The following is a 25,916-nucleotide window of genomic DNA, read 5'->3' on the forward strand; positions in this document are numbered from 1 at the left end:
AGGTTAATCAATTATTTTGACCAAATCTAAGAAATTAGCCAAAGTTCAATATTAATGTCTACAATCTATGGAGGTAAATATAAATTCTCTGATTTCTTTACACTAAAAACCTATGGCTCCTATTTTATACAAAGATATTCAATCCTTTCTTCAAGCAGAATCATATGCTTTTTTTTTTAAATAGCTTAGTGGAAAAATGAGAAGAGATGTAATTGTCTACAGACTGTTTACAGACTATTTAACTGTTAACATATCTCATTCAAATCTGTGCCTAAAGTAGATGACTCAGCAAAGTTACCATGTATGTCCTTGGCTATACTAATAAATCCCTGTGAATAAGACTACTGATCGTATTGTACTGATTATTATCTTATAGTGTCTGGCCAATTTTTAACTAAAAAAAGGGGGTTTTTTGCAGTCTCTGAGAAACTGGAGTTGATGTAAAGATGTGAACTATTATGGTGGTCAAAATGACATCTGTTAACTGAAAGTGGCATTATGAGAGATGTGAGTCTAGATTTTGTTACCAGTAATAGAGTATACAGATACACTAAAAATCTTCTTGGATTTGGTTGGGGGTTTTTTTTTAGTTTAAAAAAAGACTGAGTTTCAAAACTTGCAATCATATTTTTAGGGTGATGGTATAACACATGAAATACATTAAATGTCAGAATGAATAACAGCATCAAAAGAATCACAGACTTCTCAAAGAGTTTCATGTCAAAATTCTTACTGATGACAACTGCAGATTTTTGGGTGACCTTTCTGACATTAAACAACTGCAGAAAAACACCTAGAAGGGCGTAATTCTAAATGTGATTGCATTTCCAAAAGCTTTAAAGTACAAAAAGAAAAGACAAGACATAAAGTCTGACTAAGTGCTGTCATCAATATAGTATTTCACAAAAGTTTTCTGAAAGTGTTACTTTTAATAGCATCAGGTGTAAAGAGCAGTGTAATATGGCTAATAAATTACTGGAAGGGCTGTTGACACAGGTTAATAATAAACGACAGAGTATGCAGTAGAAAGAGAGAGTCACAGAGGAATGCTTGCTAACTCCAGTTTTAGTCACCATTAAAGCTAATGATCTGTAGGCAGTGCATGCATCATGGTAAACTAGACCTATCAAATACAAAGTACAGGACTTACTGAGGTAAGTTATCTTCTATCTGCTTTATTACACAGGCATAGCCATGTTAAATTAAACTGACGGTTTTATTAGCACTAGGCTGTACTGAGTCTGGCGTTGACAGCGCCTTCATTTCAACTCTCTCATTTCAGAAAGAGATCCTTAATTCAATGCTTGCAGAAAGATGCAACTGCTCTCCTGAAAACCCACTGAAAAATTAGGCATATGAAGAAGAAATTAAATAAGCTCCTAAATACAACACCTAAGCATGGACTTGCAGACTGTGTGGGGAAGAGGGCTGTGATATCCGCTGGTTATGTCACACGTGTAGACGACACAGGGGTTAGGACATGAGAGCACACCAAAGCACAAATCTCACTCACACAAGATGAGGGTGTGGATGGCAATGTTACCTTTAAACACAGCAGGTGAAGGTCAGCAAAATTTGTAGCTAAACACAGAGATTATTCCATCATAGCAGGGATTTCTATTCCTCTGACTGCTCTGCAGTTTGAAATGTTGCCAGGGACCTCAGCAGTCCCTGGAATGAAAGGGATGAGAATCTGGGCAGAGTTCAGAGAACACAAACACGGCAAGATCTTTATTAGGAAACATAAAAATAACTCAGTATGTTGCACAGTGCATTCAAATCATTTGCAGAGGTGTGATAACCTTACAAATACTGGAGCTGTCAAGTGAAAGAGGGAAGGCATTTTAAGTGTGGTACAAAGAGGCAAAGACAGAGCAAAAGAATGAAAATTCATTCAGAGGACCATCTGCTGCATATGGGCAGCAAATACACAAATATTAACCATTAGACTGGGGCTACAAGATCAAGACTGCTACTGTGCCCAAGCAGCCCAACACCCACACATGTTGATAGAAACTTACTTTGTGTTACTTCATGTTTGCCCTGTGCTGCTTTAGAAGTACAGGGCTTTGCCTGCTCTGAGTACAGCTGGGGCAAGTTCAATGGTTACCCTCTGCAGCTCACCACAGACAGCTCACCACTGCTTTCCTGTAAGACGTGACTGATCATCACTTCAATTTCTGGAACAACTGCTGCTTCTTAGGTCAGGTCAGTTAGAAACAAAAAATAATTCCACTATTAGAAGTGCTGGACTTCTTCTGGATCATTTTGACTGAACTATGCCAGGAAGAAACCTTAAGAGCAGCTAAACTGAGCAGCTGAGGCAGTGGTAGGGGGTCCTGGGGGCAACCAGACCTCCAGCACTCAGCTGAAACTGGAACAGGATGTGTAACCACACTGCTGTCCTCTGCTTTCTGTCACAGAGGATGTTTCTGCTGGTGTTTCTGCTGGAGGCAAGCAATTCTTTCTTCCAGCCTGTGCAAGCCCCTTTGGCTGAGAAAGCATCACAGTTTCCAGTAATTATGGTGGCCTGTCCACTACTCACTAAGCTAGGACCACAAACTATCCAACACCTCAATTACTACCAGCAAATAAGGAATGCTCCTTATTATTACCAGTCTGCACAGGATTAAAAAAGAACCCTACAAACAAAACCAAACAATCCACCTCAAATAAGAAACTCTACCATGTTTATGATACCCTGCCTCATCTATTATTTTACCTTAACTGAGTATGACATGAGAAAAACAAAAACAACCTCCATGACCCCTCCACATTCTCCAAGAGTTATTTTTCTGGAGGTTTACTTGGCACGTAGCTCAGAAATAAGGTGTTGAACAGAACTGCTAAAGGAAGATGTCTGTCATGAACAAGCATCTCTGAAACTGTTAGTACAAACCCAACCCTGACCACAGTGACTTCCACTACACCTACTGGCTTTGAGAGCTGTGACCTTTCAGTGATCCAGCTTTGTCCCTAATGCACTATAACACACTCAGAATGCTCTGTTAGGAGGATAAATGAGTTTAATGAGTAGTTCCTTTCTGGGAGACTGCCCCTGCCAGTATATTCTGGGCTGTGTGGCTCATTTCTTAAACTAAAATATTCCCTAGAGGAAAAAAAAAAAAAAAGGACAATTCTTAGCTGCAGGGTGGATACAGAAAGGTGGTTTTCCTAAATAATAAATTAGGTCAGTCTTTAAATAAGTCATCTCCTTCTGCCTGGATAAATATTTACTCCTTCCAAACTAATATTAGGTCTATGTGTCTCCCAAAAACTTCTTTCTTTTCTGGTTTTCATTAGGAGTTCTGGAGTCAGTCACAACAGAAATTAACTAGATGGCTTCAGGGGATTAAAAAAAAGGAACACCAAAATAACAGAAAAACCCACTTGGGCTTATAGTTTTCAATAAAACCAGCCACTGTTCATTCAGCACACAGATAAGTTATTTCCCCAACAAAAATGACAACTGGATCAAATTAAACCCAAAATTTTCTAAATGGAGCTTAAACACTGGAAGGCAGGAATTTGCATTTTCAAAACCAGCTGATAAATTACTACAAATTGAATATTAGAGAGGTCTTATCCCTCCAAAGCCCAGTGCTCCAAAAGCTGTTGTTTCAAAGACAGGTAGAGAAGCAATATTTTGAGGATACAAGGCCCTGCTGTATATACACAGGGACCAGGGAGTAGGGGGAAAAAGGAGGTCAGCAAAAAATTAGCATTAGAGAGTCCAGAGGAGAGGCATGAAATTATTAGAGAAGAAACACAGTGATTACCTTAGAACAAAAAATTCAAGAGAAGGCTATTTCACAGTACATTGTGAATCTTAAAAGATACCTGATGGCAGACAAATTGTCATTTTCACAAGTTGGATGCTTTTCTGGTTTACAATAATTTTTGTTTCAAATTGCTGTTCCCTAACGATCATAGTTCCTCATAGAATCACAGAATGATTGGGGTTGGAAGGGACCTTAAAGATCATCTTGTTCCAAGCCCCCTGCCACAGGCAGGGATGCCATTCATTAAATCTGGTTGCTCAGGGCCCCATCCAATCTGGCCTTGAATGAACCTGGCCTGCATCCAGAGTGAAGAACGACTTCAAGTTTTTTAGTGATCCTTTTGTGTCCATTAGAAAGCTTCTGGTTTCATTTTGACTTTTTAAAATGATCTAAAAGTAAACCAAAGAAGCATTTCTTTTCCACGATGTTTGGTTTTCTTGGGGAAGAAGACAAAGCCAAGTGAGTCGCTCCATTGCTCCCATCAGAGTACGTTTGAGAGGAAGCAAATGGGTGTTTAACCACAAGGGGGTAAATCCTTGGATAAGACCAAGTATAGAACGGTCCATGAAAAAACTAAGGCTGGAAAGAATGGGATTTCTGAGGACTGGGGGATGGTACAGGAGGGCAGTGGGTGCACAGGCACTTGAAGGCAGAGTGTGGCACACTCATGAAGGAGGTTGTTTGACAGGTAGCATGGACACGGTGCCATGAGCCACATGACAGGACATGTCATCTCAGCCACACAGTAACAGTTTCTGAAAATGAAGACCCTGACATTACAGGGAACCCTAGACAGCCCTGGGCTTCTACTGGCAGGCAAGTTTCTGTCCTTACTGAGCTCAGTAAGGCATTGACACCCATGTCTTTACAGTACCTTATTTTCCGATACGCTGAGCACAAGCAATTTTAAAATGCTCAGCTAAAAGAGCACATAGGGACTTATCATCAGGCATTGCTGCAACTCACAGCTCCTCCCTCTACAGAAAAAAGCCTAACAAAAACCTGAGGAATGTAAATTTGATCACTTACCCTTGAATTTTAGGAACAAAACAAGAGAATTTACTAATCTCTATATATTCTTCCTTAAAACTTGGAATTATAAGAGCAAATAGACCTGGTATGAGAAAGCCTTACATGCCAGAAAAGCCAAGCAAGAGCAACCTAAGACAGGTTAAGTTCTCAGTGGCTTTTATGAAAACAGTTTGAAATTAGGTTTTCTTGTTCTGGAACAAGTACAAAGCTGTACTTGTTTACCTCTTCTGCTACAGAGTGTGTGCATAGCTGAAGCAGAACAATCAGCTTGAGGAAATATTCCTTAAAAAAAGGTCTGATTTTTTTTATTATTCAAAAGAGGGGAGAAAAACAAACATGTAATTTCAGTATACGCCCAAGAGCTTTTTTTCCAAAAACATTTTTATTTGTTATTAGATCAGTAAGTATGCTTTGCTGGCCACATCAAAGCTCTTTAATTTATCTGTGATCAATCAGGAGTAAGCTTGTAAGATATTTTTTTTCCCCCATCAACTAAAAAGAGTAAGCAGGAAAAAAAAATATCCTAGACATCAAACTAATCAAATTATACATGTTATTGGTCTTTAACAGCTTCTTAAAAGTGATTTTGGAGAACAAAGTGGTCTGCTTTAAAATGACTTACAATTAGAAATATTTGCCATTTATTTTCCTTTCAGGAAATTCCAGCGCTTTATCCCAAACTCACTGATGTCACTGAGGTTTTTCACAATGATTTCTGTGTGCTTTGGAGCAGATCTCTGCTGCATTCAGACTTCTGTCAAGCAAAAGTCTCTGAATTAACCCCTGCGCTAGGATGGGTGGGAATTTGCTCAGAATATCTTGCACAATGTCTGACACTGCAAATTTTCCCCTACATTAATAGATGACTGGCTATTAGGCAAAGTATAGTAGCAAAAAACAGAACACATGCAAAGTAATGTGCAATCTGTGGTTTTAAAACATGACGAATAGAATAATTTACCTTAACTGTTTGCATTTCTCCTGATGCTTATGGTTTTATAATGCAAAAAGAGGAAACTAATCCTGCATTCATTAGGAATACTGAGACTTGTGCTATTCTGTCCAAGAAGGACAAGCCTCTAGATTCTTTTGGAATTATTTATAATTTGGGTTGTCAAGAATCGATTAACAGTTAAGTGAAGAACTTTGCTTTGTAATCTCAACAGATAATATGAAGCTATGCAGGAGGAAAACCTAACTACACCTTGACCTTGTGCATAATGGAGATAATGCCAAGTTTCTATACCGTGGGTCAATTCAATTAAATAATTAAGGACAAGAATTGACCTAATCAAAACTTGTTAAGAGCTATTTAGCGCAGGGCTTTCTGAGGGAAGTGATGAGGCAAGGAAAGAACAAGGTGCACTGGTTAAGACCTAAATCTAAACGAAGTTCAGACAGAAAACAATGTGCAAGTTTTTCATTTTACCAACAGGATAACTTCAAAAGGATTTGCATTCAGTTGTAATCTTTAAGATAAAATTTTCCACATCAAACAGCAAATGATGCAGAAATCTTTTTTAAAAGTTGCATCCCATGTCTTGAAGACAGTGTAATTATCACACAACAATTATCTTGATATCACTACCTGTAATCTGTTTTCCATGGTGCACTGCCTTTATATTTTTTTGACTTTGATCAAAACATAGGTTTTTGTACCTGGTGTGCCCATCAATGCTAGCAACATGCTATGCTCCAGCATGGAGGTCTTGAAACTACATGTAAATGACTTTATTTCCAGTGACAGATCAGAAATAGGAAACTCTTAATTTGTACGAAAATGTCTTTAAAATTCAGGTTCCTTACACCATTTTCCCTCTTAATTAGGAAAACAGTAGTGAAATTAGGCATTTGTTGATTGTGATTCTTAGAATTACTGGGATGCCTCTGCAATCTGAAAGGTTAAAGCAGCTTTCTTTCAAAACACCTGCTGTGTTATTACTGGAAATAGTGCTTTTCTACAGCAATTCGCACTCTAATCACTTCCCATCCGAGGAATGTCTGACTACCAATATTACTCCTCAAAAATTGTAATGAGATTGAAGCATGGTGTGAAAACAAAACTTATACAGATAGTTGGAACCCTTCCATTTTCTGTTTATTTGTTTGGCTTTTTTTTTTCCCCAAGAGAAAACAATTAAGTACTCTCTGGAGTAAAGAGGCTTTACTCATCACCCTCACCTGTTGAGTAAAGATCTCTCTACTTGGGGCATGCCACACAGCCCTCCTTAAAGAAAATGCGCAAGTCAGTGTAGGTTGTATTTATAGAATAAACTTACAGCTTCTCACTCTGAAGAAACACCAAAAACTCCTTTTGTTCAACACTGCCCTATCTGGAAATAAACAATGGCATGACAGCAGGAGGTGTGATAACAGAAATAATTGAGTACAGGGGTTTTTTTTCCCGGTAGAATGCACTAAATTAGATTCTATGCACTTGTTATATTTGCAATGTTCCAAAATTGCACAAAAGGGTGCTGGGGCAGCAACTTAGCTGAGATAAATCAAAATAGCTGAACTGGATAGGATCAAATAAGGCGACTGTCTCATAGTCTTTGCAGTGTTCAGCCCCCAAACTGGAAGCAGTTGCAGTCCCAAATGCAAGACAGCAGGAAATTTACTCTCTTACTTGGCATAACTAATAACAGAGGTTTTTGTGATTTCTCTTATTTTTCACACGCAAGCATTTTTCTTGTGAAGTACAGATCCAGCACTTCAAGCCTACTGATAACAAGCTTGTTCTTATCTTTCACGGAACCTGTGTGTAATGCCTCCCGTATCTCCTGGGATTTGTGTAGATGCAGGTGGAAAATTACTGCTGGGTGCATTTCAGGAGATGTCCAAGAGCACACAGGCTGACTGTCAGAGCTGGGAAAGGAACAGACTCTAACACTGCTGAGCCCCAGCATTTGAGTACTTCTATACCTGCACTGCTACAGTCCAAAGCCACTCTACAGGAGTGGTAGAACTCAGATATGCTCACAGCTTTCGAAAGCCTCTGTTTCTTCAGTGAGAATGGTGGCAGAGGTGGCACAAGAAGAAAGGCTCCATCCACTAGTAACAAGAGGCTGACATTGAGGCACCAATGCTGATGCAGGCTGGGTCTGGACTTGCTGCTCTGTTTGCTAGCGTCAATTGCACTTGATAGGAAAAGTAAGGTCTCTCCAATGAAAAATGAAGCATGACAACTGCTAGAAAAACAGCAGGTACACTAACAAAAATACAAGAGTTTTGACAAAATTTGGCCTCTAATGGAGCACAGGATTTAGTACCAAAAAGCATCTTAGTGATACTTGCAGCTACTTGAGAAGACCTGTACTTCCCAGCTTGTATAAAGCGAGAGAACAGCACTAATTAGACGTAAAACTTGCTAATATTTAGGTTAAGACTGGTAACAAAGTTTGATATTTACAACAAACAAGGCATGGGTCTGTTAGTATGATTCAATATTCTAATCATCAGTATAAAGGTAAAATACTATCCTGTTAAGCCCACCTTTATGCAGATCCACATCTACCCCCCTGGTGACACAAGGTTTTCATTCCACCTTATTCAAGCTGTCCGGATGTGAGGGAGCTCATCTGTCCTACTCGCTTAGATGTCTCCATATCAGATGGCAAGAGGGGGGAGGACACCTTTGGTGGGTGATTCTTCTTAGCAGAAGATGGATAGGACCAACAGCTCTCTGGAGATGCCTATCTTTTTGCCCAGGATAGTGTGCAGGACTACAAGTTTAGTGGGACTGGATGCCTAATATCCAAATGGCTTAAGACTTGCAAGAGAAATCTCAGGTTGATCTAGGTGGTTTCAGAGAACACCAAGCAACCTTAACAGAGTTTGGCTGGTGGACACAGAGTCTAATTTATGCCTTAATCTCACCCTTTCTGAGAATCCCAGCTTTCCCTCTGAGCAGATATTCACGTTCAAGTCATTTATTTTGCTGCCTATAATTAGAGAATGGTTTAGACTGGTAGGGATCTTCAATGACGATGTAGTCCAACCTCTCAGCTGTGGGCTGGGATGCCTTCAACTGAGACAGGTTGTTAAAAGCCCCATCCAACCTGGCCTTGAACACTTCCAGGGATGGGGCACCCACAGCTTCTCTGGGCAACCTGTTCTAGTGACTCACCACCCTTAAAGAATCTCTTCTTAATGTCTAATCCAATCTTGGAGTTTAAAACTGCTGCCTAGTCCATCCCTAGAGAAGATAAGTGAACACTGAATTTGGTTTAGCATTTCCCTCACTTATCAACACGCTCTTCAAACAAGTTTTCCAAAACCACTCCCCCTTGTTTTCAGGCTGATGGCATAAGTGATCCTCATGCCTGGGTGTTTGCAGAGCTCCTCGTTACCTAGAGTTAAAACCTGTAAGACTATTGCATGCGAAAAGTTTCTCAACTCCTGAAATATTTTCAGAATAAACATTCTAGAGACAGTTGCAGTATTACCCTTTTTGCTTTTAAGTCTTTTTTTATTTGACCTTTGGAACAAATATTTCACAGGATTATTTGTAGCTAAGGAACATGATGGAGAACTTGAAATATTCTCTCTGCCTGTAATTTGTTACTGTACGTACGTTTTCATTCTGAATTGCACCTCCACTTCCAAAGTGTTCCATCTTTACCAGCTGGCAACTGTTATTGTGCAGTAACATTTCTTCAGTAAAGAGGCATTTCTAAAGTGATTATTTCTGCACATGGCACCTCCAAATGTTTTACTTTGTCTTAACTAAATGCCCACCTTTTTTTTCTGGGGTGCCTGACAATGACCTTTTAATTTTTATTTTTTTTATTTCAGAGTTTCCCTGAGGATTGTGGAAGAAGTACAATAATGATAATCCATTTACCACAGCAGTGTTGGTACTCATCTGGCCCTTACAGATGGTAGATACAGATTTCTTTATAACTGAAACTGTAATTTTCCCATAACCTATTTGCTACTCCATTTGAAATGGTTGTGAAATCAAATCACAACCCAAAAATCCAAGCGAAAAAAAAACCCAGACATTTTCACATAAGATTGCAGATTTGAATATTGCTGAAATGAGAAAGTCAAAACTCTGAAGTCTTATTCAGCTTTAAGGGGAATCAAATCACAACAAAGACCTCTTTTAAAAGTCCTGCCTCAAACTGCAAAAACTCTAAGAAATAAATCACAGTTTTCCCATTTTGAGGACTATGACTTTGACACACAGGAAGGGTCATGCAACTTGCCTTTTGAACTCCTGAGTGGAGACCTGGTAACTCCCTTTAAGTGTCTTTAAGATTCAACACTGTCCTCTGTCCAAAACTGATTGCCAAATCCTTCAGCAATTCAGCAAGACCGAACAAGAAAAGGAAAAAAGGAGCAGGAGGGAACACATTTCGTGCACAAATGGGTTATTTAAAAGTGTTCTGGGTAACAGGAAGGAAACAGTAAGTGCATCTTCAGTCATTAATGCCCTTGAAGCTCTGACTTGGGGGGAGGATATACCTTGCCTTGAGACCTGTGATTTTTGCATACAGCTGATGTTCCCACCTTGCTGCAAGGAGAGTTACTGCGCTTGTGAGGTGAAAGTAATTTGTCATCATATAGCAAAGTGTCCATCAAAAAAGAAATCAAGGGTTGGATGTAAAACCCCCAGAGCCCTAGTTTACTCCCAGGGCTCATTTCAAGACCCAGATATAAAGCATTAAGAATTAATTTTACTGATATTAGAGGCTGGAACCACATTTGTCTTTTCCTTAGCTTTTAGTTTATCTTAACATTGGTCTTAAGGGGCCTTGTAATAATCAAATTTTGCATATTTTTCTTCAACTTCCATAGCTGATCTCTACAGTACTAACTAAAAAGCCACTGGTTTTTCGATCTTGCAGATACAATGTCTTGTTCTTCCCACAGCAGCTGGGAAGAAGCATTCTGTTTGTGAAAACATGTAAGTAGAAAATAAACTCAAGAATTCTGATGCAAAAAATAACTTGTTTTGGCAAGTTAAAGTATTTTGTGTGTGTGTATCTGCAAGGTGTTGGTAGGAAAGCTAATTTCTAATTCATCCAAAATATTGTAGAAGAATAACCAAAACAAAATACAAAACCCCCTAAATACCAGTGCTTGCCAAGTGGTAGAAAAACAAAACAAAACAAAACAAACCTACCAGTAGCAAAAAAAATATTTACTTCCCAGCATCTAAAGTTGTTATGGGCATTAGAGAGCATTTAGGAAAATGCCTTTTAAAAAACCACTGAAGTGTTATTTTAATAACTTGAAACAGGAGACAGAGTCAGTGCTACTGATGCATGAAGTTTGGCTCTGTTCTTCCCTCTCCTAGCAGGTTGAATTAAGGACTGCCCGTACCACCCTTGCAGACTGATCTCTTTGTTAACCATCAGCCCTCTCTGTGCCAAGAGAGTGCAAAACACAACTTCAGAAGTAAAGTGCCTCTCTTGAAGATATAAAACCAGGACCAAATGTTTGAGCTGGCCAAAGAATAATCCCAGGATATGACAAAAATACTGGATTTCCAATTTCTTGGCTGTTGTGTGTTGCCTATTTTCAATACCATGAAAACACTGGTTATGTCAACCATCAGTTTCTGGACACTGAAGGCCTGTGGAAAAAGACCTACCTCTGCTATTTTATCATGGCTCCCCAAAAGTGGCTGTTTGCTGTCTATTGCTCAGAGACTTCTTGATACAGCGCAGCTATGCAAAAAGACATCTGTCCCAGCATACAAACTGCTAACTTGCTATGTGTGAAGCCACACTTTCTCTTGACAAGACAGCAAAACTGTCACCCTGGCCATTTTCTCTTGTACCTACCCTGTTGTAAAGCACCTGACTGATGTTTAAAAAACACCCTCTGCTTCCTTACAGAGAAAAAAACTATGACTACACTTATATCCATTTAAAGACTTATTAAATTCCCAATCATATTTTTAATACTTTCTCAGTCCAAGGACTGTTGATTTCACGGTGCTATATGCAGCTGTAAACATTGTAACCTCAATATTTCTACTTGATTGGTGTTCGTAAACCAGAATCAGAGAGTCTTCTGAGGTGCAAAATAATCCTGAAACTTGTTGGAGACTTTTGAACCAAGGGCTGTGCAGTGAGCTTTCCACTCCAAGCAGTGTGACTGTACCAAGGCGTTCCACGCCTCACACTGGCTGTCAGTGCTTACTGAGCAGCTCAGAGATCTCATCAGAGGCATTCTGTGCAGGGCTGTGCCCACACCAACACAGCAGCCTGCTGCAGCACCCATGCAAACCTGCAGGGTGGAATTAATGTTCCTCTGCGTTCCCCAAACAAACCACGAGGGACTACCCCTACAATAGAAACAGATGCACACAGACATCAAGTATAAAAGCCAGTGATGTTTAAGGCCATGGGAGGTGATCCTGTAAATCATAAAAAAGGTCTGACTTGCAAAAAGTGTCTTATTTCTGAAAGCCGGGTGAAAACTCATGGCTCAAATAGAGTTCTCCTGCAGACTTCTTGGAGGGTAAACACTATCTGGAACATGAGCTGCCTACGCTGCTGTGACATGAACAGGCGACTTTTTTGAAGCTTCATAAAACTCCTAAGAATGTTGTGCTGCATTCCTAAGAATTTAACAGCAGCTTTTCCACTTAAGTTCTCAGTAAAAATGAATTAAGATGGCAGAAATATGATATAAGGATAACAACTTGCAGTAGCACTTGCTTACATCTGCTTCACTTGAACATCTTAAGCTTATAGCCAGCTTGTTTCATTTGCTTTTCAACCCTTAATCATCAGTCTCCTGGTAATTTGGTATGTGCTGATGTAGCAAATCACACTTATTATCTGTGTGTGTCTTAAAAGGAAAAGGACTGTTTGACAGGATTTTATTTCATAAAATTTACTTTCTGATCCAAAGTTATTAAGGAAATAGTGCTGCATTAACTGCCAGATACATGGTTTGCTATCCATTTGGTCACAGTTAAATTGAAATAACCCTCTCTAAATTAAGCAGAGTCATGTAATGTGTATATGCATTTACTGAACAATTTTTTCTTACTGGGTTTTATCAGTCTAAGGACAATAAATTAGAGGAGGGTGCAGGGCTGTCCCCACCAGCTGTGCCCCATCCACGCACAGAAAACGTTAGTCATGTGAGCTTGGCTGTGTTTGAGCTGACAAACCCTGCTAAGAGACAGGACAGCAACAATGACCCAAATTGCTTCCAGAGCAGCAAGCACCTCTGCATGGGGCTCTGAGGGTGTTGAGATACACCAGCTGGGACAGCCGTGATTCGTGCTCAATGTGTGCTGCATAAACACACCTTTCACAGCTGACAGTTTTAAGAACTAGCACTCATGTAACCAGCTGTGTAAGAAGTCACACTTAAAAGAACTTGACAAACCTCTTCTGGGTTTTGCCGCTTATTTGCGTTAGACTTGGGCAAAGAGATGCAAAGACTAAGCTTTCTGAATACCTGGTGCATATTGCACATCACCTTAGAGCTCCCATTAACCATGTACAGGTGTAAAGTAATTACAGCACAGTAATAAAAGTTACAGAAAACACTGACTGGGAACCTCTTCTACACAGACTGTGTTTTCATATTGTCTATGCTCTTGGTGGATGAACTTCTGTGGAATCTAACTGGAGCTCATGAGTTACAAGTAGACATCAGTGAGGACACACCCCAAAGATGTCTTGGGCATATGGGACGTATGCTCAGTAACTGGAAAAATAAAAACTGTGCTCCCAAGTGCTCACCAATCAGGTTTGCATCTAATATGAATACTGCTCAACTAGCAGGGACAATGGATCACAGGTCTTGACCATTTCTGTGTCTACATTTGGTTGTCTTTCTATGCTTGCTACCAGTGGTAAAGAGTATGCCTTGTAGTTTTCTTGCTTGAAACTTTTTGCTAGGGTGCAGCACTGCCAACTCAGGCATGCTTTCTGCAAATGCAAATAGTGGTTAAAAAACCAAACCAAAACAAAAAAAAACACCCAAACATGAAAACCTTTCTAGAAGTTGCCAGATAGGAGAGCTGAAGGGAATGTTATTATGACTAAGAGGCTGAATTCCATGCACAAAACAGCTATTTCTAGTGATAAAGCATAAAGGTTAAACAAGTAAGGACAAGACTGCCAGATGTAAAATGGAAAGTTTCCAATTTAGGAGCAGCAGAGGAAGAACATGAATTAATATGGAAAGACCAAATTAGCATTATAAAAATCCTCTGAGCCAAACCAAATGCCATTGAAAATAAACTCAGGAACTCTCCCCCTTTCCTGCTCCCTGCATTCCAAGGAGGATTGAATTTAGAACAACCATAGGGAATTTTAGGGAAATCTTACACTTAAATGCAGAGCAAAGGCTTAAAAGCTAGAGACAGTATGTGCTTCAAAAACACTATTAATCATTCTAGAGTCTTCTTCAGCATTGCTGTTTAAAAGGATATAAGTATTTTGGACATAAGTTTTCTCATTAGTTTTATCTTTAGTGAAATTGGTAAAGATCAGGCTGATTCTTCAGCAGTTTTGAAACTGGGGTATTAAATGATAATTTCTACTTTTTATTAACTGGAAGAAAAAACAAGTACATATGCACACACAAAACCAACAAAATAAAAACCACATTAACAACCAAACACTTTGCAAATACAAAAAAAAAATCCACAGGTCGTTGGGTTTCCAACCTAGACTGCATTTCAGTGCTAGCTTTGTTAGCTCTAGATGCAGAGATACACTGTCAGTCTGGGTGTCCTGCACTGCAATATTCTTTGCAGATGGCTCTTACTGGTCTCACACACACTTTTGTGGCATGAGCTGGCAGGTATCAATCCACTGTGGTATTCCTCAAACTGAAGATATGTCATGGATTGTTCAGTCCCTGAAAATCTATTACAGACTTTAAATTGGACTCCTGGAACCTGGATGTAGCAGATTGAACATCAGCACTGCTACACTGATGGCTGGCTCACCTGTGATACACCGTTTCTGTTGAGCCTGAATTTAAGAAAGCTCCCACAGGATCTGACAGCAAGAAGAGCTTCCACACAGCCAGGATCCACAAAAAAGCAGACACGTAGGGAACTACACTCAAAATAAATAAGGGATATATGTAAGAAAAACCTGATAGGATTCAGGATATTTAAGCCTAAAAGGATCAGGAAGAGAAGAATGTCAAATGCTGCAATTAGATGAACAGATTTCAGGACTCTGAAGACAGCAAACAGTGGCATGATGTCTTATGCCACTGCACCTCTTATATGGCTCCATGGTATGTCTGCAAGAGCCTGTGCTCCTATATATACGGACACTGAAATTCCAGCATAAAAATTGGTAACCACAGGTAAGTCAGCAGTACTCAAAATTAGCAGAATAATTTCGCCATTGATCCCTCTGATTCAATCCTTGATCACCTACCAATACCACCTGCAAGTCTGAACATCTGAACCTACTGGGCAAAACCCAGAAGCCTTATCTAATATTTATGAGACACCTGACAATGAAACCCCACTTTCATTCTTGTAGCATCCATGATTATGTCAAACACACAACCACCCTCTACATTTTAGAAGTTAAAGAACAAGTAAGATCCCCAAAATACCAAGATTCCCTACATTATAAGGACAGTCTGGAAAACTCCAAACATTGCAGAAATGCAAATATAATCAGTCATTCAAAAAAGAAAATTATTCATTGACAACATCTAATCTTTTATTGCTTCTCAACACTGTGATACATTTTATGGGTATGAACAATAAGTGAATGGCTATTGCTGAAGGCAGAACGTGGCAGGAGATGAAACACTGGATATTTGCTTAGCCCCTTCACCTGACAGGTGAACTTACCCATATCTGCAACTCTCAAATAATAGTTCTTAAATAAATTATTGAGTATATTGAGTAGGATAAGCTACTTACTCTTCTACAGTCAAAAAATCATATGAAGTGTTAATTGAGAGGAAGTAAAATCTATCCCCTCTAAGTTTACTAATGGGATTCATCTCACCTAAACTTAGCTGTGTAAGTGACCATCTAGTTCAGCTTCACCTGTATCACCACTGGAGAGTGGTAAGAATCTCTTGATTCAAATTTACCTAAGGTAAATGTCTCAAGCTGGAAAGATTTCCCCTTCCTCCCTGAAACCATTCAATGCTCTCCACAGATTTTGGCACAAGCGTAGATGATTTGGTCAGACTGGACATGTACCTTTTAGCTAAAAGGCACATGAAATGAATCTCATCTCATGTTCCAGAAAGAATATTACAAATTCCTTTAGGAAAGATCCTTGTCAGGTAAGAGAGAACCTCATTAGCACTTAAGAGGGCTTCTTGCAAGGGAGCTACAATCATTGGCTCACTACTGTTTACAGAGGAAGCAACTACTGGCATTTGCAGAAGAGTCAAGATGCAAATCAGTGGCTCTGTTGGGATATAGGTATGCCAGTCCATGCTTCTCTGATAAAACTGGAACCTAGGACTGTGAAGGAAGGAAGATCTACAGGCTCTCAAACATGCAGATAAAACCAATAGATGTCTTCATCTGGTAAAAGGTGTAAGATCAAGTTTTAGCTTCACAGCTCTGCAGCTATACAGCAGAGGGAAGTATAACGAGGAGAAGCTGACAATGAGAACATGGGAATCCTAAAAAGGGAGAAAAAGAAAATACAAGAGCCATCCAAACCTCCAAATAGAAGTGTAGGCCAGTGCAAAAATAATGCACTACAACTGCAGGATCAAACTTAGGAGGATTATACTTGATTTCTTATAATCTACTTTCACCCAAACCAGGTTACGTCTTTCTAACATAGTTAATGAACTTTCTGCATCTCTAAGGGTTTGGCTGATAATCTGCCTGTAAAATTTCAAAATTAGTTCACTGGCAAATTTTCTGAGGCATCTTATTCCATGTCTAGATATTGAGAACATACTCAGAGATGTATTAAGGTGACTGCTGTTCTGACCTTCCTGTGTTGGTGTCAATATTTTGGGAGATTTCACAACAACTTTCCCAGTGACTTGCTAGTGAACACACAAAATCAGCTAACATGGCCCAAACAGGCATATTCAGGCTGCTACTGGAAGCTGGGAAAGTGAACAGACTGGAGCTGAGGATATAGGTATATGGCTGTGAGACCCAGAAAAAGCCCAGGAAGCATAAGATAATACACAAAGATAAAAGACCTCTGCTTACAAAAGCTGTCACTTCATAGTGGACTTTCTCTTTTTAGTAAAAAAGTCAAAACCAAAACCTCCATGGAAAATACAAATATACCAAATATTCTGCAATAGTGTTCACACACTCAATGTTGATGTGACAGCACAAACATGTAAGAACTGAAGTCAGTTATCAGTCAAGGAGTTAAACTTTTCCTTGCAGCAGGTCACTACTTCCAGACAACCAGAACATAAAAAACAAAACAAGTGACCTCCATGCCTGTTAAAATAAATCTCCAGCAGAGTCTGGGTTTATAAAATGACTGGGCATGATGCAAATGTTGGCCACTGAACTGAAGACTGAACTGAAGAGTGGCCTACTTGTCACTCTTGAGAAATTGTGGTCAGAAAAAATAGCACTGGGGATGGAAGATGTTTCCTACCCTTGAAAACACGTGCCTTGCCAGTTCAGGACTGTCCTTTAACCAGCCCAGGATGTGGGCTAACCATGGCAGAGACGTTCACCTGCAACTGTTCCAAAACAGAGTTAAAATACTGCTCCTCTTGGAGCAAAGAACTAGATGGTAGTTTGACAGCTCCAAAGGGGTAGATTATCCCCAGCAGCCCACAGGACAGAACACTCTATCAGCTGGGGTGGCTAGCCTGTTACGGACAGGCTGTATATCTGCATCCTTGAAAGAGTAAAAAAGAGAAAGATGTTCCTCTCAGCTCACGTTTGACAGACACTGTAAGCTCTTTGAAGCCCCCTCACTCCCACTTCCTGTACAGACAGCAAAGATAAAACCAGTTTGCTCAGAAACATGCAGGTCATTTCCAACTAAATCGGAGGTTTGCTTTATCTGATTTTTCAGAATCAAAGATATACTTGGAAATGTACATTTTCTCTCAGCTGATCTCAGTGTTAAGGCTATTCATGCTCCTCCTTTGCATTTCTTCTCCCCTGCACACCACCACTAGCACCTGCTTAGGAGAAGCTATAGGCTAGCATCTTTCACAAGTATGCTTTCATTGTGGCTGAATTTTGCCAGTGAGTCAACTTTTGTGCTTGATGTGCAACAGAGGAAGCTGCTGCCCACAACTACCAAATTTACCCATGAGAGGCAACTGTCCCAGTTTTTAGCAGGCTCCTCACTTTATGCCATTCACTGAAATGCACTCTCCCTGGTTCACTGCATGGAGAATCTGTCTTGTTTCCACATTCTGGTGAGACAAAGTGAGGCAGTGCTGGTGGGTACAAATCAAGTTCCTGCTGTGGATCTCTTCTGGGTACAAACGTGACTGGCTGCTACCACAGCCACATTAGTGACAACTCCCAAGATAGAACACTAAGGCTGAAGGTAAGCCATGGAAACTGGTTCACCTCCACAACTAAGTGAAGTGAAAGAAATTGTTCTGCTTTTCATGAACTTAATTGCTTTCAATATATGCAATCGCTAAAACCAAGCCTGCACAGCATAAGTCCTGCAAACTGGATGTAATCCTGAAGCTGTGCATTTGGCTTCTCAGTTGCATTGACCTTGCTGTGTCCATACACAAAAGCACTACATTCCCAAAAGGCCTGGTGCTGCAGGGAAAGAGGAGAGGTACCCCTGAGATTGCTCTTGCATAGAGTTAGTATCCCACAAATTGGAAGCATGCTGGATTGCACAACAGGGAAATGTGGCACTTGGACTTCTCCTGGCACTGTGTCAAGGTAAGCGACCTACCCATCCGTGAGCTTTGTGTAAGCCTGGAGCGGGTACCTGTGAAAGTCCTGCCCAGTGACAGGGACCTTTCTTTCTCTAATTAGTACTTCTGGAGGATTGATCTGCTTGTGAGAGGAATGTGCTGGCTAAGTTATGCCATGCTAGCTAGTAAGCAGTTCCATAAATATTGATTTTTGCATGGCTGTCAAGGGTTTCAATTCTGGTTTTCAGTTCTGCTGACTACGTGACACATGGAAGGTGGAATCACAATAGTGATAGGCAGAGGTTAACAGTACGTGCAATTCTTTTCTCTTGTGTATTTTCTTTGGAAATGCACTCTGACAGAATCAAATAGAGCTGTTATTCTTCTGGCCACCTCTAACAATAATCGTGGTCTCAAGTTAATAAAGACACACAACAGCAAGGAGATCTGCACACAAGGTGGCCGCCTATAATTCTGGGCTGTGGTCTGCTTAGCACAAGAGATTATGGTGTCTCTCCGGAGGGGCAGCGTGTAACAACAAAAATTTATTTGGGGACATCACCAGGTCTTTCAGTGGAGATTAACAGCATCTTCTTTGGCAGTCAGCCAGAGGCATGTGAAACAGATTTCATGACATCCAATACAAATGAAAGAGCTTAGCAACAAGAGTCAAGTATTTTTCTTTTCCAATAAAGAAGCTCAGGCACTTAGAAAATTTACCCTACACTAACAGCAAATAAACTGCATACACACAGCTGGACAGAGAGATGGGTTCTTCTGTGCATTCCAGCTGGCTACATCTCAGAAGATTAGCACAGACATCCCTTGCTACTTGGATAAACTGCAGAATAAAACTGCTCCCTATCAGTCTAACAGAGGAGCCTCTACTACATCGCTCACTGAGTTTATTCACTGCCATCCTGGCTCAAACTGAAGTGAAGCACAAAGACACAGTAAGATGAACAGAGATGCATCTTTTTGAAACTCAAGGAAGGAACACTGACTTCAACAGATTTAGGCCACTACTTCCTGCTTTCAGCTCTTTGTACACCAAATTCACTCAGAAAGGAAACTGAGTAATCCCAGGTAGTTTCCTTTTGACTCACATCTAGTGACATTTGTGTTTTTGAAGGGGGACAAACTTGCTTCTTCTACTCAGAAATGTCTTATCTGCCAGCACGTTTTGGGACAAGAAGCTGCTCTTGACTATGGTAGTAGTAGAAGATACAACCTAATTTGACTGGCATTGCTAACAAAATAAGGCACCTAAGAGTGAAGTGGTTGCAAGCAAGTCATCATCTGGCTATTTCTGAGGCCATGATCTACTGTCCCTTCATGAGGATTTGTAATACTACTGTATCCTTTTCCTCCAAGGCTGGAATTACTTTCATAGCTGGGTTGGCAAAGGGAAGAAGGGACTGTATTTCTGAAATTATAGGAAATGTTGCCCAAATCAAACTCTCTGCTCTCCGCCCCTTCAGTTTTGCAGAAAGAAATTAACATTTAATGTAAAACAGCCTGCTTTGATAGCTGTCTGAATGCCCCATTAAACTTTTTCCACACCTCAGGGGTGACAAGTATCCAGTCATAAATTGCAATTTTTCATGGATTTTCTAAGTTACAGGTTGATACAAGAAGCAGTTATCACTCTCTGATCAGTATGTAGAGGTATTACACTCTTTAGCAGTACTCTTTGATGGACACAGCAAGAGTTAAAGAATAGATTTAAAAAGCAAAGCCCTTTGGTTTTGAACATATGGCTCCTAGAAAAATGTTAGCAGAGATTATTTCACCAGCACAGCCCTGAGACAGCAATAAAATATAATTCCGTGATGGACAAGTGCCATTATTTGTTGTGATTGTAGTTATCACTATTCATCTTCTATTTACATGTCATGTAAACATATACCATATTTTGTAACAGCACACTGAAATCAAAGCTTCTGCCCCAGTGACAAATTCAGTTCTATCAAATATTTAACAGCAGACATTTACATGTGCCATCCACAACTCCAGTGAGAGCCAGTGAGCACTGGAGGACATAACTGCAAAGAAAACATCACCCTTCCATCCTCCCAAGTCCAAGATAGTAACACAGATTTCACTGTTAGGATTGCAAATTTGTAATCTCCTGTCTTCCAACCTCAATCCATGGGTGATAGAAATGAGGAAGAGGAACAAAGAGAGGAGACTAAGGTAATCACAGGTTTGCAAAAACAATTTTCTGCAGGCTAGGCCCTAATGCCTTTGTAACTTCCCTCCATTTAAATCAACTAAGAGTTCTGGCTGTCATCCAGCATTCCTAGCTTAAGCACCTGTACAGAATTGAAATTCTAGGTGACTTGTGAAGCCATCCTCCTAAAGTAAGTGCCTCATTTCCTCTGTATTGGCAAATGAGAGAGGTGCCCTAAAGGCCTCTGGAGAGAGGCCCTATTAGCTCCTCCTGGCTAAGAAATCTTCCTCAAAACTCTGCCTGCTCTTATAGACAGACCTGCAAAGTCCATCACAGAGCAACACAAGTCTGCAATTCTCCTGTGTGTTTCACTCCTCGACATAAGCTGCCAATTCAAACTCAGTAACTTCTTTCAATTTATTCAAAGAATCAGGTCTTTTCCCTTTCCATCTGACTCTAGAAAGCAATAATCTTCTGAGCTATTTTCCACTCTCCAAAACATCTAGAATTCCTAATTGAAAACCGTCTTCTTTCTGTAAAAACAAACTGCATTGCTCTTCAACTTCTTGCTTTAGGTTGCATCATCCTTTGCTGTTTTGTTGTCTCATAAATGTTGCCAACTCTGAGCCACGGAGTCATTGATTCTGCAGCGGCTGTATGAGAATGGGTCATCTGAGTCCACTGGGCAGGCAGGAGGAAGAAGGCCAAGCAGTCAGCAGAGCAGAGAACAGTATTTTCCAACAGACCAGTTCTTGACATGATCTGCCTGTGCAGGCTGTGCCGGAGCACCAGGCAGTGGACACTGCTGGAGAGATGTAGAACCTCCTCCTGATGAGCTGCCCTAGGCTCTGCCTATCCCTGCATTCTCTCTGTCCTGTAGCTTTTGCATCCCTAAATGCTGCCTGTATCTAACAGAGGACAGGTACTTCAGCAGCCAGGATGTAGCATGTATGGATTATACATAAAAAGGATACATGGCAGAACACACAGTATCCAACCTGAATCTTTACTTGGTGACTAAACAACATGGAACATGAAACAGAGGGCTTTTCTCTACTGCTGAAGCCAAAGTCCCTGTCTCCATTTGCTGACTTATAATTCAATGTTATTTTGCTGCAGTGTGTTTGAATGCTGTAGTCTGTATTTGAGGTGGCTCTAGCAGCTCTATGGAAGGCTGGCAGGAAAGGGAGCCCCTCAGAGCACAGAGTCCTGCAACTCAGATACATCCCATCTTGCAGAAGACCTCTTTCCAAGCTATGGACAACTGACCAGCAAGAGTTACTGCTCCCTGACAGTGCTAGGGCAACACAGGACTGCAGCAGTGTTCATTAACCTACAGCAGCATTTCTGTCGAGGACAGCATTTGCATCAAAGTCTGCCCCTACCGCAAGGAAGCGGCAAGTAGGGGGAGGGAGAGACAGTCTGGTAATAAAACTGATAAGGGATCAGCATTAAATCCATCTGAGGAGAAAGTTGTCATTTATTACTTCCTTATGTGACACGCTTCAACATTCTTCCAGAAACAAAGAGACTAAGGAAACAAAGTAAATATCAGGATCAATCCCTTGTGTTTCTCCTGGCATGCCACCTCTCTAAGAAAACAGCTTTTCTGAACTCACGCCCAGCAACTTCAATGACCTTGATACAAATCTCTCAATCTTGGTACCCTGTCACACGAGTTTGCAAGAATCTTAGCTTTTATCTGCAGAAGTAGCAAGTTTCTAGTCTCATTTCGCTCACTGGAGCTGGAAGGTGTTTAAAAAGGTGACTTGGTGAAGTTTATAAAAAGAATAAAAAGTGGGCAGATTAAAAACATGGGAGCAAATTACTTTAACCGCATGTTTTGATTGTATTTTTTAATTGTGGGAGGGAAGCCTTCCCTAGGGACTGCTGGAAGGTGAAAATGGGTGAGCTGCTGCTGGGGACCATGCTTCTGTTGCAGGCTGTAAGCACACACCATTCAGCTCTGCATCCAGCCAGAAAGCTGTGTCTGAATAGGTGACAGAGCTCTCACACTTCCATGTCTGCTGTCCCACAGGGATTTGGCCAACATGGGCCTTTGATGCCAATGCAAAGGAAAACCACTCCCAAATTAATCTGTGTAAGTGTCACTCAGCAGCAATCTGAACTGTGCAGTAAAAGGAACAATTCTGACTTACTCTGTAAAAGCACAAGCATGACAAAGGTTAGTGCACTTAGCAGGGACTCACAAAAGACCTCAAGTGATGTTAACATCAAAGGTACACCTTTTCTCATAGTCACGTCTACCTTTTGGCAGCAGAGAGGGACTGGAAAATTGCTGGGGGAAAAACATTCCAGAATTAATATCCCAGTACTGGTATTTGTTAATATTTTAAACATCTTTTGCACTGGGCACTTAGTGCTTTTCAACCTAGGAGACAGAAGAGCTTATTTCTAAGCTGATTTTTTTTTGGAAAAGGTTAGATTACCCATCCTTACTATCACTGTTTTACTTTCTACATGAATAGCCCCTTACAAGACCTTCTGCAATCTTCCTCAACACCAGAAGTGTTCGGAGCTCTACAGACAAGCAAGGCACTAGGCACTGGCACAGGTTGGCAGTAACTATGTGTTTGACTTGACTGGGTTGTTTTTGGTTTAGTTTACAGAAATAAGGCCATTTTACTTATGTTTTCATGCATGCATATCTACGGGTGGAAGAATATCCCTGGGTGAGATTTCTTACATGATACCAGTTTGTGAAATAACAAGCTGAGTCTGCTGATGTTGGAAAAGCAGCCTTGTCTGAGTTCCTTTTCAGTGTATTTTTTTTCTCATGCCTTTCTTGCAATAGGAGAGTCGCTCTCTGTCTCATGCTTACGTCAGCCCTGAAGACCCTCCCAGGCAGTCTGTGGAATCCGAGCGTAAGTTTCTTGGCACGTGTTTAATTTCTTTTAGACTTAGAAGCATCAGAAATGAAACTGAATCTGCTTTCTCAGAAAATATATGCTTCTCTCATTCCCCAGGAAACCTTAGCCTTAGACTACTAGGAGATGACTGGCACTTGGAGGAAAGCAAAACAAAAATTTTGTAAAGCTGGCTTCTAAGCACATAAATGTTGATGCAAAAGTCATTTCAGTCTGATTTACAAACAGTAAGGCAGTGCTCTAAATGTATTGCCCAGATCATTAGAAAAACTAATTCTGAGAGACATAAATGACCTAATGCTCCATCACAAGCACTGGGAAGTAGCAGTCACAGGGAATGATGACACTTGATATATAAAAAACATTTGCTTAAAAGTAAATGTTCAATGGAAAGACTGGCTCATTCTTTAGAAAGGCAAAGTTTGGGTTCGCTAATTTCATGTCATGGAATCTCACACACCTTATTGAAAATTCAGAAGCCTCTGGCCTCCATCCTTCCTTTGCTCATTGAAGATTTTATAGCAGACTGCGTGAGTTCTCATGTTATTATAATGAAATTAATGCCTGAAACTATACACGAGTGTAATTTACTACACACACTGGGAAGTGTTTGCATAAAGGGATTTACTGCCAGACCCCACCAGTCAGAGCGGATTCACTTCCACCTGTAGGTACAGGACTGTATGAACTCCCGCAGTTCTGAGTTAAGAGTTGGGAGACACCAGTTCCACAAGAACTGGAACTTTCTTTGCACTTAAAGTGGAAACGAAAGCCTTCCACAATGGACCTGCTCAGTGCCCTCTGAGAGCTGGTGCCAGGTGGGACCCCAGCGCTGTGTACCACCAGGGCGCTGCCGTCCCCTGCCCGCACCCTCTGCCTCACCTGCTGTACACCAGGCACTCCATGTGGTTGATCTCCTTGTCGGAGCGGTAGCGGCTGTAATCCTCCCACAGGTCCTTGATGGCGGTGACCGCCAAGATGAAGAGCACGGGGGCCAAGGCCAGCTCCGGCTGGAAGGCATTGACGGCTGGCACGAAGTTGAGGAGGGCGATGAACACAAAGTAGACGTTGGCCAGGCGATGGAACTGCTCGAAGAGGTTCTTGGGCAGGAAGGACAATGCCGTGTACTTGGTGGTCTTGAGCCGGTTGCAGGCCAGGACCGTCCCCTTGGACTTCTCCGGCTCGGCCTCAGGTAACAGCAGGCTGGAGCGCACCAGCCGCGTCTTACTCTCCTTCTTCTTCCTCCGCCTCCTCTTCCTCTGCCTCTCCTTCCCCTCCGGCAGTACCTGGGGCGCTCCCTCTCCTCCTGCCGCGCCCTGGGACATCGCTGCCGCCCCGGCGTCCTACCCGGGCAGGGCGGGCAGCTCCCACGGGCAGGCACGGCCCTAAGTTATCATCCTCCGCCGCCCGCCACGGCTCTCCTTTCCTCTTCCCCTCCGGGGGCGGGCGGGGGGAGGAGGACTCTCTCGACCCGCTTCTAGCCGCTCTGTCGGGACCTCTCTCGCTTTCTCCTCCTCCTCCTGGCCGGGGAGGGGACGTGGGCAGGCGGGAGCCGAGCCCTCCTCCCGCGGGCCTCTCCCGTCCCGGGCGCGGGGGATGCGGGGGCCGCCGTCCCGCGGGCAGGGCCGGGGGAGCGGGAAACGGGAGCGGCCCTTCCGCGCTCAGCCTGCCCCGAGCGCCGGCCCGGCCCGCCGTGCACACCCGGCAGCGCACTTCAGCGGCGGCTTTTGACTTTGAGTTGCGTGTGGGACGGGGAAAGAGGTTCGAGCGGGGAGAGAGAAAATTCCCGCTGAAGTGTCGGCGCTGCGCACTGGCCTTTATCTACGGTGCCCCAGCAGCAGCTGGTGGAGGTTTTTACCCGCTGACTCAGGGCGAAACACCACTTTCTGCCTGAATCCGTGTGCCACGTTGATACCCATCCCCGTGCTGAGCCTGGAAGCCACAGCACAACATCTCCCGGCTCTTCACGTCTGTCTGGTACGCCGGCGCTGCTGGTGGCGGCCGTGGTGCCTGGGACAGCCCCACAGGTGGGAACCAGAAAAATGAGATTTCCGACGGAAAGCATCAGGCACTGCCACCTCCGCACATGCCCTGGCAGCGGTGTGCTGTAACGCACGTTCGCCTCTGTGGATTTCCCTATTCCCTCGTGGTAGGGTAGGTCTTACCAGCAAGGACTGGGAAATGCCAATCTCTTCCTCTGTGGTTAACGCTCTGTGCTTTCTGGAGAAAGATACA

The 25,916-nt window shown here is 41.8% G+C and overlaps 1 protein-coding gene across 1 annotated transcript in view; it reads right to left on the reverse strand.

The window, feature by feature from the left end:
• Positions 1–25,395, reverse strand: part of ATP10A (ATPase phospholipid transporting 10A (putative)) — a 111,549-nt gene extending 86,154 nt beyond the window's left edge. Inside the window, exon 1 of the mRNA XM_030950293.1 lies at positions 24,564–25,395. Coding sequence (XP_030806153.1) covers positions 24,564–25,006 — 443 coding nt within the window. The 5' untranslated portion in view covers positions 25,007–25,395. The remainder of the gene's footprint in view (positions 1–24,563) is intronic.
• Positions 25,396–25,916: the final 521 nt, after the last annotated feature.

Source organism: Camarhynchus parvulus, chromosome 1 (assembly GCF_901933205.1).
Source record: "Camarhynchus parvulus chromosome 1, STF_HiC, whole genome shotgun sequence".
In the NCBI taxonomy this organism is placed as follows: Eukaryota; Metazoa; Chordata; class Aves; order Passeriformes; family Thraupidae; genus Camarhynchus; species Camarhynchus parvulus.